Source organism: Oxyura jamaicensis, chromosome 24 (assembly GCF_011077185.1).
Source record: "Oxyura jamaicensis isolate SHBP4307 breed ruddy duck chromosome 24, BPBGC_Ojam_1.0, whole genome shotgun sequence".
Lineage (NCBI taxonomy): Eukaryota > Metazoa > Chordata > Aves > Anseriformes > Anatidae > Oxyura > Oxyura jamaicensis.
In genome coordinates this window covers 169,234-188,489 of record NC_048916.1, presented here as the reverse complement: position 1 = coordinate 188,489, position 19,256 = coordinate 169,234, and the positions used below count along the sequence as shown (strand labels likewise).

Sequence of the window (19,256 nt, the reverse complement as noted above, 5' to 3'; positions counted from 1 at the left end):
GAGGTGATACCAAAAGCAGCAGCTGCTCCCACCCAACTTCTGGCAACAAAGAAAAAAAAAAAAAAAAAAAAAGCAGCTTCAAGCCCCACAGGCAGCTGGAGCAGCTGCAAAGAGGGAGAAGTGAGTTGGGCATCATGGGACAAGGAAAGCTGCTGGAGCCAAGCCCCGACCCCTCAGAAGCTGAATCACTCCCAGCCTTTTAAGATGAGCTGCCCCACTGGCTCCCCAAGGAGCTGTTTTAGGGCCAGACTCTTTCCCCAGTGGGTAGGCACCTGGAAAGTTTCCCTGGATGCGATTTTTCCAGCAGAAAATGCTGGTTTCAACTTTTCCACTTGCCTTTCCATCCTGCCCAGAAGGCACATGGCTGCAAATGGCTGTGGGGGCAAGGCTTTCCCTGGCCTGATTTTGGCCCCTACAGCCCTGCCCTTAGCTGGCTTTGCATTTATTTGCAGGGATTTCCAGACTCCCACTCAGAGTCCCAGTGACAGCATTGGGGGTGCAGGTGGAACCACTCAGCATCAGCTGGCGTGACAGAAGGGACAGATCATGAGGATGCTGCACTGATAGCTTTATTTAACCTCAATCCCTTTGAGTTCAGCCCCAGTGCAGCCTGTACCTGGCCAGGGACCCTGCACCCCATCAGAGGAGTGAAAATGGGGGTCCCTTTTCCTCTCCCCATCCCCAGGGCACGAGGAAGGGGCTGGTGATGTTCCCAGCCCAGCGGTGGCCGAGGGGAGCAAACCCCCTCCAGGCACTGGCACCCCATTAAACCACTCTCAGTGGCCCATATGTCTCTAGCATCTTCCCCATGACGCAAATCATGGTTAATAAATAGCACTAGCCCCAAGCTGATGAGCCACCTCCGGACCATGGTCTGGGGTCGTGGGTTTGTTGCACGCCTGACCAGTGCAGGGTTATGCTCGGAAGCAGAAATCCTGGGGAGGGGAGCGTGGAAGCAGGGCTGCGCGCTCGGGCGCCTGCCCTTCCTGCCTGGGTTAATATTGGAGAGGTGGCAGGAGGGTGCCCAGCAGTGGCCACGCTGCGATGACCCTGGCATCCCATCAGCCAGCACCCATGTGGCAAGCAGTAAGCATTAATGATGGGTTATGGTGCAACCTCTGTCCAGGACAGTATCGCGCTCACAGTATCGCTTTCACCAGAAGATACTGGAGGTTTTGCCTGGGAATTGGGCTGTGAATTGGATTTCAAAGAAAAGGAGAAAAACACTTAGTGCCATCAGCAGGTCTGGCAGTGCTGGGCTCAGCGGTGGCTCCTCTGCACTGTGTGGAGATGGATGGGGTCACCCACCTGCATCCTGGCACCTGAATGTTCCCCACTGGCTGCAGAATATGAAGCAGAGGGTGCCAGGAATACCAGTGCCTTTGACAGCACCCAGGCATGAGGTTTCTCTTTGGGATGCTCTGGATTTTGGGGTGCTCAGAACCCCAGTGAAGCTACAGAAGCAGCCTGCGATGCTGGTACCACACAGCAGCATCCCCATGACTAGACTCCTCGTCAAAGCAAATCCATCCCAGCATCCCAAGAACAGCAGCACCCAGAAAAGCACTGACTATGCTCACCAAGAGTTTAAGCAGACTTTTCCCAGGGCAAAGGTCCTTTCCAGAGGAAAACAGGCCATAGGAGCGTGGATGGGGTGCTACTCTGGGTGGGGGCAATTAGAGAGGTCCTCTCCAGGAAGAAAGCAAATGAGCAATACATACCTTACTCTGCCCCGTGACCTGAGAGGCAGGGGTCAGAGTGCCTGATATGGAAATCTATAGAAGGGAGTGGGAAGGAAGAAGTCCAGGATCAGGAAGGTTTCATTCAAAGCAGCTGGATCACACATAGTGCTTCCCAAGCACTGCTAGTGCCTGCAGCACAGGCTGGCCGCATGCCCAGGATCACTCCTCTGTGAACCGATCAGGGCGGACAAAGGTTTGGCGGCAGGCATGTGCACCCTTTGCCAGGAGCTGGGGCCAAGCACCCATGGCAAAACACTCTGCAAGTGGTCCCAGAAGTGTGCCTTAAAGCGATGGATGAGACAATATGATACGCAGCCCCGGGCACCTTGTTTCTCTTCATTTCTCACTACAAACAAGACTACAGAGCATCACACACACTGCAAAGTTTATTGCGCAGCTGAACACCAAAATTCAAACGCTTGCCTCTAAACAAGCCCACAAGAACGATCAGCCCCTTCACACTTGCCAGCCGCCCTGTGCTCCTGGTCTGGCCAACTGCACCAAGGGAGCAAAACCAAAGATGCCTGACTTAAACCTGAGCACAAGGAGCAGCAAGAGCTCTGGCACGGCACAGCTCTCGTACTGGGACACGACGCCTACTTACACCAGTCCCTGAGCCACAGGAGCACACAGCCACCCTCTTCACTGGTGCTTCGCAGGGTGTGTGCAGAGAGCAGCGAGGTCACGGATGGGCAGTTTTGTCCTCCCATCTGTGGGGTCACAGGACAGGACAACAGACTGCAGAGCATGGCTGTAGGCTGAGTAGGGAAAGGACCAAGAAGCAGTGTTAGGAGATGAGAGTTTCACCTATGGCCCAAAGCTGGGGGCAGCTTCTGTCTTTTACTGCAAAGCAAAGAGAGAAGACTTGTTTTTTAAGATTAATCAACATGCCTGTAGTTTTCCACATTCTTTTTTTGCACCCTGCAGGCTGTATGGCAGTTGTACACTCCCAATTACAGAGTGGTACGTCAGCCAAAGCAGGAAACCCAGAGATTTTTTTAAGGCCTCCATTTCTCCACTTTGCAAAGTCACCTAGAAGATAACTCCCAATTACTCAGGCAGGTATTTTTCCTAGATCAGAGCACTCTTTGTGTAAAGATAATGTTTTCTGTCACCTTTTTGCAACCAACCTCCCAAAGCGCAGATCTAGCTTTTTAGCAAAGAGCTCCAAAAGCCACTGGTTTCCCATACCCTGAACAAGCCTGTTTTGTAGTATTTTCCTTGTGGCTCTCCCCCTCTCAACACATCTACATATTTACAGCAACATTTTCAACACTTTGACACAGAGGCTGGCATTTTGCTGAGGATGCCACTAAGTTCCCTGAAGAGAGAGAGGAAGAGGGGATTAGAAACAAGCAGCTGAGCACCTGATTTTTCCCTGAGAAACATGTTTGAGTTGCCCTAGTCTTACACTAGGCAAGCTAGCAGCTGGGCACATCTGTGCAGTATTACAAAATGTACTGCAGCACAGAAAGATCTAGTTAAACACAATGTTGAGTCTATCAGCAGCAGGGCCCTTTTATTTTTGGAGTATGCTTGCAGTCCTGGCAGCCATGAGCTTTTCTGCACAGTATCAGCAAACAGTAGCCCAGAACCAATGGGAACTTCTGACCAGGACTGATCTCTCCCAGTGCAGTCAGACATACACCCTCTGCTAGGTCTGTGCTAAGTCCTCTTGAAGAGCAGGAGCTCCTACCTTTGTGGTTTTTGTAGAAGACACAGTTGTTGGCACAGGTATCTGGGTGGGACTCCCAGAAATCAGAGCTGCAGGAGCACAAGGGAGGCAAGTCGATGTTGTACAGCTTCATCTTCTCCTTCACCTCAGCTCTTAGAGCTTCTACATACCTGCAAGGGACAAAGCATTCACTTTTGCTCTGTACAAGGAGCCGGGACCCAGTTGTTGCCAGCTCACCTCAGGTACTCCTTATTTCGCTGCTGCTTTTCCTTAATCTTCTTCAGCCTTCTCTCCTCCAGTTCAAGATGGGCCAGGATTTCACAGACACTTTCCCCCAAGCAGGGTTCTTGCTGCTCAGCCATCTTCTGCATCCTTTGCTCTTCCACTTGGCGCTGATTCTCCTTCTTGCTCTTAATTCTGCAGGCACGGACAGCTGTCACTGGGCTTCCTTAGAGGAAGAAGGAGCTTCCCCACATCACCTCCATTTCCTGACGTGTGCTGGACCACATTTACACCCACCACATTTACATGTTCCTGTTCTGAAGTGGCACCTGCGCTGCTCCAAAAGAGTTCCTGAGATGCTCTCTTCCGTTCTTTTGAAACCAAGAACGGTGCCTGGGTTCTTTTATACCCACCCAAAGGGCAATAGTCCATGGGGCCAACTACCCAGCCACCCCACTTGTGATATCTTCTGATTATAGGGCAGCTTGGATCCTACCATAAGCTGTCCTTGCAAAATTTCCATGACAAGGAACTTAACGGGACTGCAGAAGAGTGCAGGGTACAGCAGAAAAACTCCAAGGATCCCATGCCTGCTCTAAATAGGCTTGAAGAGGTGATTTTTTTGGATTTTTTTTTATATATATTTTTAAAATCAAATCTTCCTCCATTGCCACAATTTCCATTGCACCTAAATGGCACCCCAGCCCTTCCATGGAATCTGGACTGTATAATTCACAAAAATGCAAAGCACATTCCCTTGACAAGTGGCAATTACAAAACACAAAGACTTTAAACCGAAGCATCTGCCATTTTATTCCTGCTGATGAGTAACAAATGCAATAACATGTTACACACTGATCACTGCCAAAAGGCATTCAAAAAAGTCAAAGCTGGGTAGAAGCCAGGGAAAGAAAGCATAATAGAATGGGACTTTTAGGATGTTACTCCATTTAGTGGGTCAGATATGAGAATGAAGTGCTCACACATTGAGAAGGAAAGTGCTGAAGCCAAACTTCTCTTGTCAAGTTATAAACTCCAAAACGTCTTTTAAATGAAGTGGTAATAGAGCCTTAACTATACCACCATAAATCTTCTACTGTAGAAGTGAAGGCCAAGGCCAACTTAGCTTTACACTAAGTAATTACAAAAACAGCTTTTTTTGCACATGTTTTGAGCTGCTTGCAAATATAGTAGAGACCCTGGGACTGGAAGGAGGGGGCGGGGGCAGGGGTGGAGAAGATATCACTAGAAAGTCCCTGGTGTCTCGCCAGCACTTGCAGGGCTGGGAAGGGTCTCCAAAAGCTCTGAGTGCCAATATAAGTTTCAGGAATGTGGCTGTAGAATTTCCTCGGATTTGCAATTTCTCTCTGAAAAATGGCCACAAAAAAAAACCACCACCAGGATCTTGCGCCCCAGGAACACTGCATCACAGCAGGCTGAGCTCTTCATTTAAAGGCTCACTCATTTATTCTGCTTGCTGGTTTGTCCAGTGGGACCAGTTAGAGCAGGCTGCAGGTGGCATCTGGGTTACGCTGCTTTTTTGAAACTGTACTTCAATCAAATCAAACAGGAGGTCCAAATCCTGCCCTCACAAACCCGTGCTGCTCCCACAGAGCCTGCTTACTGCAAACCCAGTGTCAGAAAACAAGGTGATCACGGTGTGGAATTGGATCATTTTAGATGCAATTTTTAGATACTCTTGCATAGCGAGTCAGAGACAGAAGCATAGAGCATCTTTCTTCTTTTCGTCTGAAATTGCAGAGCTCCTCCTTAAGAACCTCCTTAAATGGAGACGAAACCACCAAAACATGAACAGGTACTTTTACATAGATAAGGATTATTATTTTTTTTTTTTTACATAGATAAGTTTTCAACTCCGGAACAAGTGCTAAGAAATCTTTTTATTATGCCATATATACATTTATAGTTATGAGGGTGAAGGGTCTGACAAACATCCCAGAGAAAAGTAGTTTAATGAGAACGTGATCTCACCTCAAAGTTTCTGAACATGGGCACAGGGTCTTGGGATCGGTGCCCCAGAGGGCTGTGGTGTGGTAAACCATACCTCTCTCAGCCTGTCATTTCTAACTCTCATTTCTTACTCCCAAAGTTAAAAAACAAAACATTTTTTTAAAGTAGATAAAGTGGCAGAGGAGTCAGAATGTGACTCACCACGTGCTTTTTTTCCCCCCCTCCTATCAAGATAGACAGTCTTCTCAAAGCCTTTGTGTTTTGTTTACTGGGCTGCAAAAGGAAAGTGAGAGCGTGTTGCTCATCTGCACATACTCACTTAGCAATCCTCTTCTGCTGCTCTTTCTGCCTCCGCTGCTCCTTCACTTGCTCTCGTTCAACATTCATGAAGAGGCGCTTGCACCTCAGGTACTCATTCTGACGCTGTAGGAATGAAGATGCAATTTTAAGAAGGATGTCTTGTAGGAGACTTATCTAATATCAGACAATATCAATGCTCAGCTTGATTTTTGGAGCTCATAGTTGTCTGGATAGAAGCCTCACTCCTTCCCCAAACCATCCTTAAAAGTCCCTTGATATCCCAGGACTAAGGAGAAGCTGGAAAGCTGGAGGGAATCCAAGGCATCTCAGAGCATCACAGAGCTTAGTACCAGCACCCTTTGACTGAATCTCCTATGGATACAGTACACCTGACAAATTCCTAAATTCTTACTTCCTGGCAAGAAAAAAAACAGCTCCCCCCGCTTCATTCCAATAGAGGAGAGTGCTACAAGCAACAGTGCATGAATTTCTGTCCACCACGGACCACTTGCAGACCTTACACAAAATCCTGTTATCTCCAAAATAAATCAGTAAATAATGCACAACATCAAGCTGAACCCATCACATGCAGAACTGCAGAGGCAGCAAACCCAAGAGCCCCACATGGAACACAGCTCACAGTCAGACCACAGGGAGAGGTTTGGTGTTTGGGCTTCAGCTTAAACCCAAAGATGCAGCAAGGGTGTGGAAACCTCCTGGCTCAATCTCACATCTGATCCTGCCACCTGAACGGGAAGCAGTCAGCATTCAGTTCATTTGAGCTCCACGATGCCAGAAAGTGGAAGGCCTGGATTTTCTCATCAATACCAAGAGCTCTGGGCTGAGTGTCTGTGCTGTTCACTAGAAACAGCCTTGCACAGCTGGAGATAAAGGCGCAGGAGAGATTGGCAGGCTGAAAGTGTAGAAAGCTGGGTGGAAAAAAACCATACGGAAGAGACTGCTGCAAACCCAGTTATCTCAAGGTGGATCAGAGCCAAGGAGATACAAAGCAAGGGGCAGAGGGAACTGATGGGGGAAGCAACAGCCTGACAAGCCCCAGCTGCTGTCATGCCTTCTAGAAACCACAGCCGGATTTTTGGATCGGTTTGTTAGAAAAATGCACATAAAGAACAAAAACAATTTGTTCAAAGTCCTTTCAAGTTTTATGCTGTAGACTGCAAAGAAGCTGACAAAAGATGAGAGAAACGTTCAAGTCAGAAAGAAGCAGGAAAAAAAGAAGCCACTTTCTTTAAGCATCCCAGAGAAACAATCCCTTTGCATCTCCTGCATTAGCATGAGCCAAACTGTTGGACACAGACTGATTGGCCCCGTGATTAAATCAGACCTCAGCGCGCTACAGTAAGATACGAAACCCCGTTAACACACAACAAACCCCAGCAAGCTTAGACCACTCCTGAATCAAGTTAGGCAAAGTTACTGTGCTCAAGTAAAGGGCCCATGAGCCAGCCAAGAGGGAGGTAACTTCATGCCTCGCACTGACCAAATGGAGCAGCTCAAGCTGAGAGCACAGCCAAGCTCCTGCAAGCGTCAGGCTTGCAGTCTGTGCCTGAAAGCCATTATCCCTCCTGCTAGGTACTGATATGGTAGGAACCTTTATATTCCAGCCTTATATCCAAACAAGATAAAGTAGGGTTTTGTCCTTTTTCTTTTCTTTTTTTCACCAGCATTTTTTTTAAATAACATTTTTGGCAGGTCTTCCCTCCCCTCCCCCCCGTGCAACTACAGAAAACAAATCACAACACCTTTCAGCTTTTGTTTTGCAAGGCAAAATTAACCAAGCTCTTTTCTTCTAAAACACTTCAGTGTTAATTTGGATCTCAGATACTGTGTAGGTTTATACCTACTGTGTAGGTTTGCTGAAAACCCGGAACACCATCAGCACTTACAAACTTGCAAACCCAGCAGATGCTGCTCCCAAGGCTTATCTGAGCCAGCAGCATTCCCTAGGCTCAATAGCTTTCACTCCTGAAATAGAGACAAAACAATGAGCTTGGCTGTAGCAGACAAACCTGCTTCTTGGTTTCCTCTTGGTCTATGCCAGCCCAGAGTACAAGGGGAGCTCGACAACTGGGGTTCAGTCTCTGGGGAGACTTGTGCAGGCTCAAGTCCTTCACTGATCCATCACAGAACTGAAAGACAGTACAAGAGAGCAGCATCAGCATCTTCACAGTCAAGTTTCTCATCTTTCCTCAGCAAAGTCCTCCAAGCTGGAGGTGAGACCTCTGTGCACAATCCCTGCAGTCCTCACCAGGGTAACCCACCTAACACAAGCTGCATGTATTTCCAGGATACGTGTGCATTAGGCTTACACGGTAAGGTGTTATAGTGGGGAGGAGGGTGGGGGGGGGGGCAGGGGGAGGCTGCAGGGGTGGCCTCTGTGAGCAGAGCCCAGCAGCTGCCCCGTGTCAGACCAGAGCCAGCTCCAGACAGCTCCAAGAAGGACCCGCCACTGGCCAGAGCTGAGCCACGAGCAATGCTGGTTGGGCCTGTGGGAGAGGAGAATTAAGGAGGGGAAGGGGAGGAGGAAGAAGACCTGCTGTGCTAAAAAACTGCAAAAAAACTGCAGCTGAGAGGGGATTGAGAAGTGCAAGAGAAAGAACCCTGCAGCCACCACGGGCAGTGCAGCAGGGGGGCAGGAGGTGCTCCAGGTGCTGGGGCAGAAGTTCCCCTGCAGGGGCCCCTGGTGCAGCAGGCTGTCCCCCTGCAGCCCACGGGCACCATGGAGCAGATCCCCACGCTGCAGCTCGTGGAGAGGAGCCCCTGGAGGAGCTGCTCCCTGGGGGGAGCTGCTGCCCACAGGGAACCCGTGCTGGAGAAGTTTGCTCCTGACAGACCCCGTGGTAAGGAGCAGTTCCTGAAGAGCTGCTGTCTGATGGCAGCCCCCGCAGGCTGTTTGGGAAGGAAGGCATCCCGTGGGACCCCACGTGGAGCAGGGGCAGGGAGGGATGGAGAAGAAGCGACGGAGACGAAGTGTTAGGGACTGACCACGGCCCCCATTGCCCCAGTGCTGCTCAGGTGGAGTAGGTAGAAGAGGGTGGATGGGGGAAAGGTGCTTTTAGTTCTCACTGCTCTAGTCTGTGAGCAATAGACAATAATTACATTAGTCTCCCTTTGGTTGAGTCTGTTTCTCCTGGGATGGTAATTGGTGAGTGATCTCCCTATTCTTATCTCAAGTATTTTTCTCCCCCTGTTCTGTTGAGGAGAGGCAGTGACAGAGCAGCATGGTGGAGCTTAGCTACCTATCAGTGTTAAAGCACCACTACGTTTGGCTTCTCCTCCCTATCACCAGACAGAAGACACGTTCTACATCTCCATATAGGAGTATGAGCACCAATGCTTTGACAAAACACTTCTAAAGGTATCCTTTGAGGAGTTTTCTGTATTAGTTTAAATAGGGATTCATATTAATTACCACCTCACCTCCCAGACTTTGATTCTGAACTTCATGAAGTGCAAGAAAGTAATAGTAACAAAGGAAGTGTCAGGGAAGTTCAACAGTCAATGTCTCCCAAAACCTCAGTGCAAACCTTCACCTTCTTCACTCCACTCACAGTATTTTCCAAGCCAGTATTTCCGCTCCCTAGCTGGACGAATCACCAGATAAGGCTGGGCACACGTTGCTATATCCATAAAGTATTTGCTAACTACTCCAAGTAATCCAAAGGGCAAAACATTTCCACACCTCAGATGCTTAACAAAACTCTGACTGAAAACAAAGAATCAATAAATACTTTAGCCAGGTTTCCAGGAGCAGCACATAAATGCTGCCTCTGAGGGAAGTGTTCTGTACCACCCCCACTAGCTGCCAGCCCTGAGGCAAGGGTGAGGGATGCCAGTTCGTTCTTCTGATGAAAAACTTTTTTTTTCCATTTTATTGGAAGCTTGTCTGGTTTGATGCACCCACTGCTCTCCCTCCCCAGCACAGAACAAGGGGCAAGGGACAAGACAGGTCCTCCTGCAGCTAGATTAAGCGCACGATGCAATTGCACACGCAGTCTCAGATTTCTGCTGAGCACCAGCCAACTGGCATGCTGAGGCAAGCACACACAAACCACTTCTAAGGCCACAGCGGTAAGATTAAAGCACTAAAACAGTATTGTTGAAACGGCATGGCTATTCTAAGAGAACACAACAGTCAGAGCTCCCATTACACTTACCCACTAACGGGCTTCGTGTATTTAAAAATGGTGACCTTATGCCCACAGATCAAGACACACGTAAGTTCACACAAAGGTGTCCCTCAAGACCGCGTGTGCTGTGCCAGAGACCCTTCTCCAAGCCATCAATCTCACCTGGCTTTCACACTGCTCTCTGGCCTGTTTTGACCAAAAGTGAAAGTAGGCATAAGAGTCAGCCAGGCCTGAAGGAGTAACTGAAACCGATTACAACAGCAGCCTCACCATCCCTGCTTAAACAAACCCAACACCCAAAGATTTGAACTTCTTCAGATCAACTGGCCCAACCTCATATGAGTATTACTTTTTCAAATTCCACTTTGATATAGAAACCATCTTCTTGTTCAGCCTGATGTGGGGCTGTTGCCTGGTCCTGTAGTTCAGCTGGAAGATCATGATGTCCTGCTAGAAGTTCCTCACTCTCATCTTCTGTGGGCACTGTGGCATGAGGCCCTGGTTCCTGGAGGAGAGAGGTGTGAATGCAAAGTTCATATGTGACTGCTTTGGTGCAGAGAGCAAATACAACATCCCTGAGCAAGGGTTAGAAGTAGCTTTAACCTCAGCACACTTGTTCTGTGAAGTCAGTTGAGACCTGGCAAGCAGCAACGCAACATATTCAAACATCACTGCAGGACACAAGAGCCAGAAAATCTAAATTAAGGGGTAGCTCGTGACTACAACCAACTGTATAAACAGATGGACAGATGTATGTGTGTGGGGCGAAGGAAAGAAAAGGGAAAGACCTCTCCAGGCGCTATTTCACAACTGCAAGGATCTGGGGTGGGTGGGATCTCTTGAGTGACACTCATTCTGTAGTTGTTCAGATGGTAAGTGGGCAGGCTCCTGAAAGGATATTAGCAATATTTTGAGAGGCAGCAGATTGTTTCCTACAATCAAAATGCCAGAAGCAAGCTCTGAGCCAGTTTTTTTGGTGGTGGTGGTTTTTTTTTTTTTTTTTTTTTTTTTAATTCTCCTTGCTGTCCTTTCAGCAGGCTAGGAATGGAGACGGGGGACAGGTGGGGAAGAGTAGGATTGTTCATAGAGTGAGAGAGTGGATCAACAGGAGGAGCACAGGTCAAGCCAGGTTTTGCTCAAGATGGTTGTGCTGCAATATATGAGGCATGGAGGATAGCCTGGAGCCAGTCTGCACAAGAAATTATTTGATAGGCATAGGAATTACTCTATCAACACTGTAATGACAAAAATACAACACAGAGAAGCTTCTTCAGTTAGGACAAGGAAGTGGAGAGTGACAGTTATTACTTTCTAAGGGTGCTCTGAAGCCCTGAAGGCAGAAGGAAATGAAACTGCTGGGAAAAAAAATCTTTGGGGAATGGTCAGCTGGAGAAAAGAATTTGGGTGCTGTCATGCTGAAGACCTACAAACCTTTCCACAAAGCGGATGAAGACTTGGTGAACAAGATCACCTGAAACACAGAACAGATAATTTTTACTCGATTACAATCTAGTTATCTGTTTCGGAAAGAATTGCAGCAGGGAACAGACCAGCAGGATCTTTAAACAGTTTCTGACCTGAAAAGAAATCTTTGGAAGTGAGGAACAGCAATGGTTTCAGGAACAGACTTCTTGTTTAACAATTGCAGAGAACGTGACTCCTTACGGGGAAGATGAAAAAATAGAAAAAGAAGGAAAACAGAACTAAAGAAGCAGCACATCTTTAAACAATGCTAACTGAGCAAGTACAAGCTACCTTGATGGAGTGGAAAGACATGATGCATAGTGTGAGACAAACCTGGCTAAATCCCAAGCTCTTCTTGTGCCTGTGATCAAGTGAGTACAGAGGAAACGGAGCTTGGGTCAGACTACTGAAAGAATCATGTAGGAGACAACACAAGCATGCAGGGACATAAAACAAGTGCCAGAAAGGCCAAGGCTCTGAGTAAAACAAGAGACATCAAGGTAACAAGAAATCAGGCTTTTGGTGAGAGGGACAAAAGAGGACTCATTATACAAGGAAAGGGAAAGCTATCAGAGGACACCAAGAAAAACAGGATTTTATGCTTCCGTGCATTGGCTTTCAGCCAAAGAACTGTCCTGAGCTAGTAACAGAAGCAAGACAAATCTTGGACTAGAACTGAGAAGAAAAAGTCAGATTATTCTTAGAAACTGAGGCTTTTTTTTTTTTTTTTTTTTTTGTAAGTGGGCAGGACCTGCCCTGGGTTACCTTCAGGACTGGCAGACAAGCTGCTAACAACCCCCTTGGAAACGCGTGGAGGTCCAGGTTATTGGGAAAGAACACCCAGTGTTTAAATAGCCTTTAAATTAAGGAGGGGAAAAGGAAATACTACAGGAATTTCATCCTCAAAAGTTTTTAATTGCCTGAATTCTGGAGAAATGAAAAGAAATCACCTTGCAAATTGCCTGTAAACTGCTAGAAAACAAGATAAGCAGCCACCAACATCGATTTGTCACGAGCAAGTAGTGTCTAGATGGTATGAATTCATCCTACTACAGAAGAAGCCTCAGGCAAGACCATAGCAGAAGACATCTCAATTTTAGCCTTGTTTTTGACATGGCCTGATGCAACACTTTGGTAAGGACAATACTCATTAAGTGAAACCAGTACAAGGGAGGTGCAATTCTGATTAAAAAACACGATCTGGATTCAGTCTAGGTAGCTTGCTGAGACAGAGAAGAAGAACTAGGTGGACTCTGCTTGATAATTTCACCATTGGCCAGAGTGACAGAAGAGAGAACCCACCAGGCTACATGAAGTTGCAGGAATATTTGAGAACAGGCTAAAACGCCTGCATTCAAATCAAAGAAATCTGCTGGGGAAGACAACACGAGGAAGGTCAACATGAACAAACACAAAGGGCGAGCAGCAATTACCAAGGTGTGAAGTCTGTGGCAACCTTTTGCATCTGAAAAGAAGGGAATAAGCTGTCGTCTAACTGTGAACATGGAAAACAAGGCATTCATATAGGAAGAGTCACATTAAAGTAAAAACTTTTATTCTCTACCATCTTGGAGTAATAAAACAGAGTAATGCAATAAATCAACATATCCCTCTTGGTAAAAGTTGCCTAGGGAAGCTATTAGAGCCATCTTGCCAGAAGTTTTAAGAGCGTGGAGATGAGCATATTCCTGCAACAGTACCTACACTACGGCTAGGGTAGGAGGACGGATGGGGTGGTCCAGAATCCCTCCCAGCCTTGTTTCTCACTGCTGTGGATGACTTGTCACAGGACTCCCACATCACACATCCCACAAGTGCTCTTTGTCTTCTGTAACCGTCTGGCTTGCTTGGGCAGGGACTGTATTATTTATGTGAGGCTTTAACACTGCTAATAGCCAAGTAATGTTATCAGTCCATCTTGCTGAGCAGTCTGAACACACTGAGGACTTAAACAGAAGGTATGCACAGTGCTTGAAATAGATACAAGTTTTCTGAGCCCATAATTACAGTGTTTCTGTAACTCTTGTTCTCAAAGCTGACTTTCTTGAACAGACATCCAATAATACACCGAGTAGGAAGACCCAGACCAGCCCTTATATAAAAGGCATTTTCTAGATAACAGTTAGCCAAGATGTACTTCACCCTTGATGAACCCGAAAAGAGAAGGGAATGAAGAACTGCAAGACGGACAGGAAGCTAGCGCCAGTGAAGGCAGTAAGACAAAATACCAGGTTGGGTTGCTGCTGGTGTTCTCCATGACTTGTGGATGGGCAAAGTACATCAGTTTAAGAAAGGTCTTGGCATAGAAAGCACAACACAGCTATGCCAATAGCTGTAGCATAAAGCTGATTTTGAGTAACAAAAACAGGATGAAATTGAACAGCACAAAAGGTCAGGCACTTGGGACTAATCTTGTTATGTGGCTACTATGTACTTAATGCTTTGAGAAAAGGAGATGCATGCCAACAACTACATGCCTGCCAGAAGCCAGTCCTGGATGAGGAAAACCCTCCAGATCTTAGCCACGCACACAACACTGATGCAATGGAAACAATTCTTGAGGTTTGCTGAAGAAATAAAGGCGCATAAGGGGAGGGTCGATCACTACATTCCTCCCAGATACCCAGACCACAATCTAAGCCTCGTAAACCTTTTTTGAATTTGTATTTCCTAGTTTATCTTTCATTAGCCTCTGCAAAGAGAAGTGTTTTCACCCACTTTACCCTTCCACCTTCTCTGAAAGGTGGCTAGAAGAACAAAGGTGGAAGTGTCATGCATGGGACAGAGCCCTCAAGGCCCATTCATCCATGGGTGAATCATCACCTGGGTTGCAAAAACAGTTTTTGCTGAACAGACTCCCTGAGTGATGCTTCGGATTTGCCAATTAGCATCAGACCTGCCCACAGCTTCACGGGTAACTCACCTTAGCCTGCCCCAGCTGCCCTCACTCACCTCATGCCTCCTGTTGACGCTCCAGATGCCACCGGGGAGCTCAGGGGGCCCCGTTCCTTCAGGCACAGTCCGGCAGGATGCCAGCCTAAGACGAACTTGCCGCATGGTTTTGCTGAGCTGCCGTAAGAGGGGACATAAGGACAAGCAAAACAACGGGTCAGTAGATGCTTTCCGCGAGGGCCACGCCAAGAAGTTTAGTTACATGGAAGAGATGTCGCAATGCGCCCTGCTCAAAACAAGGAGAGCTTCAGTGCTTCATCAAGGAAGGGAGTGTGGGTCAATTTCAGTTAGCTTCACCAACAGATATAACATGACTGGGGTAATCTGCAACCAATGCATCTTTCAGAGCTGCCCAAACACACTGAAACCCTGATCCAGCCATGGTAAAGGACATGGTTACAGCTCATCCACTCCCGAATCACTTTGCTGAGATGATAGAAGTCCCAGATCCCCAGTGCCCAGCCAGAAACTGTTGCACATCCCAGGGGAAACAGTGCCCCAACTAGAACGACAATTCCTAGATGAACACAAGTGCCTTATTAGATGCCAAATGCAGCATAAGCATCTCTATTAAAGAAGTCCCTGGATCACCTTTTCCAAGATTTCACAATCACACGCTCCTGGTTTGCAGGACACAAGCTTCAATGAGGTGGCACCATCTAGTGTCTCCTCTCCAGCATGACATCCCAGCGCAGTAAAAGGTCACTGTGCAGGGTTCCCCGTGGGTTTTACCGTAAATTCACTGTATCTACAAGCAGTGGAGGAAGTACAAGCACGGCATCCCATGGAGTGGTATGCCAACATTTCATAAACCAGAATAAAAATGTAAGTCAATGCTTCATTCAGTATAAATATTAGGGATCCATTGTAAAAACAAGTAGAAAACAAATATCGCCCGTTTTCTGTTTCAAACAACAAGCACACAGCATGACAGCAGGGACTGAAAAGATGAGCGCAGGAGGAAACCTACACACCTTGGTAGCTTGCTGCTGGAAGGGTTCGCTGGGCACCCCCTGCTCCTGCCACTGTGTCAGGATGGTGCGGGCACTGGGGCTGCAGATGACAGGTGTGGGGTGGCTCCGAAACACACACGTGTTCTTCTTGGGAGTCAAGTGCAGCACCGAGTCAGAGTACTGCATGGCAAGGCAGGCCTCCTTCTCTGCCTGCCAGGACACAGCCCCCGATGTAAAAAAACAAAACCAAAACAAAACAACAACAACAACAAAAACAACACGTAAATCTCAAGTGATCATCTCCCCCTTAGCAGGCACATGTCCCTGCAGCAGCACATGCTCAGCTTCTAGGATTTTACCCTGCTGAGTTAAAAAAACAAGACACTAAAGCAACACTCTTTAGTGGGCACCATGAGAAAACACAAGCAGTTTTGCTGCTATTCTGAATGGTGCTGGCAGAGTTACATGAGGACATACCCACACGACCATGCCTTCTCATCTTCGGAAACAGCCCAAACACCCTAGGGGTGTGTCCAAAACTGTTGATATTTCATTACTTTCCCTTCTCGCTGCACAGTGAGTTTCTGGCAAGTATTACTGGAGGTTGTTTAAAAGTAGGAAGGATTAAATATATTCACAGGATCAAACAAGCCCTTGGGAGAAAATGGGAACATGGACAAGGTATGGAAGTGCTGCTTGCAAGCTGCCCTGGGAGAGGACAAGCTGCTTTGCTCCAATGCGACCAGGAGACATTCACACCATCCACAACTCGGGCCTGGCTATTTTTTAAACACTGCGGAGATCTGAGAGGGCACCAGGGACACCATTCTCTGGCGACTGCTCCAGGGAGCCATTGACCCTTCCACGGGGAGGCAAAGGCTTAATGCACCTCTGGCATCAGAGCGAGCCAAGGTGTCACACTGGCCTCACTCATGGGTTTGCTATTTGCAGCCACAGGGCCTGCTGTAGCCACAGGTTTCCTCACTTTTTCTTATTAAGATCTTGACTTAGGGTTTGCAGTGTTGTTTTTTTTTCCCCAGCTTAGAGGGACACATTGGTTTTGGATGTCTGTGAGGCAGGGAGAAAGGGGATGCTTACCGCTTCGCAGGACTTCTGCAGCTGCTGCTTTCTCCTCATCCTGACTTGCTGGTTCACTCGCTGCTTTACTTCTCCCTGGAAGCGTCTCAGGCTTGCTGCCTTCTCCCTTTGCTGCTCCTTCAGCTCCTCCTCAACTCGAAATGCTGAAGCCTGAGAGAGGTGAAAGAAGATTTCACAAGGCTTTTGCTAAATGGCAGCACTATAGCAGCCCATATTCCCGCTTCCCCATCCAAAACCTGCATCTGCAGGCCAGGCAAGCAGCACCCAGAGCAGTTAATAATGACATTTTGTTTCATAAACTGCACAACACCAGCTTGGACAATGCCTATTGAATTGCTACTAGACTGAATTGAATCTAGCTAGCTAGGTGCTGTTACTGAGCACACACGCTTCCTCCTTTGACTCTGCAATGTGCAGAGAAAGGAAGAAAAAAAAAAAAAAAAAAAAAAAGAATGTAGCCTCCACAACGACTCCTGGTCACCATTCCCACAAATACTCAGAAATTCTGAGTCTAGACCCAAAGGAGCAGGGTAGCCTGTCACATTAACACTCTGTACAAGATCCCACATCCATTTTTCAGACAAATTTCTTGCAACAGCAATGCTGGAAGCACATCAAGCAGTTTGCTGACCACAGTACATGCAGGGCTACTGCTCTGACAATGATTTTACCACCTGAAGTGAAAGATTAAAAGCAATGACCTAAAAATCAGGTTTTCCATGGTTCCCACTTGAAGCCATGCCAGGCAATTCTGCTTGCGCTACCAAGGTTTAAAGAAAACCAGTATCGCTTCCCTGGCTGTCAAATCAGTAAATAACTGTGCAGAATCCTGAAAAGAGGTGGCCAGCAAGATCTGCAGAGGCAGGCTGTCACCTGCTGCAAGCTGATTCAGTTTTACTTATTTACATGCTTAGTTTTATTCAGCTTTACATTAAACACAGCAGTGAGGAAGAGAATGAAGGGAAATTAGAGGAGCTGCTGGTAAGAAGCTGACTCGCAGACCGCGGGGCTGATTGTATCAGATCTCCTGACAGACACTTTTACAACCCCAAATCGCAGCGTTGCCCGCACCCCACACACCTCGCTGCCAGGAATACGAACAGCAGCAGGGCACAGCCAAAGCATGAAGACAGAAATCCGCACTGTTAACAGGGAAAGCAAGCCAGAACTACACAGAACAATGCTGAAGATGCCATCAACAACCTGCCACGCTCCCTGCTGGCAATTTCATTAGCAATTCTGATTGAGGAGGCATTATTATTATTTTTTTTAGTATGACCCACTGGTTTATACCACGCGTTAAGTGGGTTCTGATAACCCTGCGCACCTTTGCCCACACCTGATGGCACAAGGGCTAGGGGGAGGTAAGGAGCACAGCTGAGCATGGCAAACACGCAGGGTGAGGACGCCTTTCCCCAGCAGAGGATGAGGATTTGTGCCAAGACGAACCAAGGCAACGCTCTGGCGCAAAGCCAAGGCTCAGCCCTCCCAGCAAGGACCAGCAGCTCCCAGTTGCTTTGAAATGCAGAGGACCAGGAGCGCCCAGGAAGGCTTCAGCTCCCCCCGAAGTTTGGCAGTGGAAGTTGCGTGAATATGGAGACAATTCATTTCCATATATTATCTCAACCTTTCGGAATTTAAATTACAATATGGAAATAAATCATCTCAGAAGCACAGGAGCTTCTGTAACATTTATACATTAATTACAGGGGACTGAACTCATCATCCTATATTTAATGCACCTTTAGTCTTCTTATAATAACCCTCAAAGTAAAAATCCCTGAGATAAGCACCAGTGAAGATTTTCTTAAGTGTTTCTAATGGGGTACTGCAGAGATCGGCTCTACACCCTGAAACATTTAACATTCTTATTTTAAAGTCAGCAGCATGGAATACAGCTCTGGCTCACAGGCATCCTTTAGAGATGAACGGGGAGGCAGCAAACAAGGTGAGGCGCAACAATACGAGGGGAAAATGCACGCAGGGGGCACAAACCTGGTGATTTTAGCTGCGTTACCTATGGTGGAAGTCAGTTCCTAGCAACAAGCTGAAAATACACAGTTCCAGCTAAAATTACAGTGCAGGGTGCAAATAATTAAGTAGTCAATTGCAGCATTCTAGAGACAAACCAGATTCCCCACCCAACCGATTTTTAAATCAATGCATTTCTCCTTAAAAATAATAATAATAATAATAATAATAATAATAATAAAAAAAAAAAAAAAAAGGAAAACCGGTTTATTCAAGGGGAATCAAATCGGGGCTTATCTAAAAGGGAAGCCAGGCTATGCGGACACCTCGCTGCCTTACCACCCCCGCCCCAAAATAGCTGAGATAAACGCTCCCGGCTGCCTTCAGCCCGAGGTCGAGCTCCGTCCGGTTCCGTCCCCTGGGGGTGCCGGGGGGGCGGCCCGGGAGCCCCGCAGCACTCACGAAGGCCAGGCCGCGCTGCGGCCCCGGGGGGGCCGCTCTCCACCCAGGCGCCCACGGGGGCCACGCGGGGGCTCCTCGCGGCCAGCACCCGCCGGGGGGACCCCGCCGGCCGCCCCCCCGGCCCCGCGCCGCTCCCTGCAGGACGGCGGCATCGCAGCACCGCGCCGGGCCCAGGCCTGGGGAGGGAAACAGCGCGTCAGCGAGCACCGGCCCCCGCTCCCTTGGGCGACCCCTCCCCGCCCCCCGTCCCTGAGGGTCCCCTGCGCCCCCCACCCACATCCCCAGGGCCCTCCCC

General features: G+C 47.9%; 1 protein-coding gene across 1 annotated transcript in view; it reads right to left on the bottom strand.

The window, feature by feature from the left end:
- Window positions 1–2,110: 2,110 nt before the first annotated feature.
- CCDC15 (coiled-coil domain containing 15) overlaps window positions 2,111–19,256 on the bottom strand; it is a 17,352-nt gene continuing 206 nt past the window's right edge. Inside the window, exons 2-11 of the mRNA XM_035346260.1 lie at window positions 18,962–19,130; window positions 16,529–16,678; window positions 15,452–15,640; window positions 14,478–14,594; window positions 10,411–10,566; window positions 7,941–8,060; window positions 5,930–6,033; window positions 3,655–3,834; window positions 3,439–3,587; window positions 2,111–2,500 (exon numbers count right to left, since the gene is read on the bottom strand). Of these exons, the coding sequence (XP_035202151.1) occupies window positions 2,385–2,500; window positions 3,439–3,587; window positions 3,655–3,834; window positions 5,930–6,033; window positions 7,941–8,060; window positions 10,411–10,566; window positions 14,478–14,594; window positions 15,452–15,640; window positions 16,529–16,567 (1,170 nt within the window). The 5' untranslated portion in view covers window positions 16,568–16,678; window positions 18,962–19,130 and the 3' untranslated portion in view covers window positions 2,111–2,384. The remainder of the gene's footprint in view (window positions 2,501–3,438; window positions 3,588–3,654; window positions 3,835–5,929; window positions 6,034–7,940; window positions 8,061–10,410; window positions 10,567–14,477; window positions 14,595–15,451; window positions 15,641–16,528; window positions 16,679–18,961; window positions 19,131–19,256) is intronic.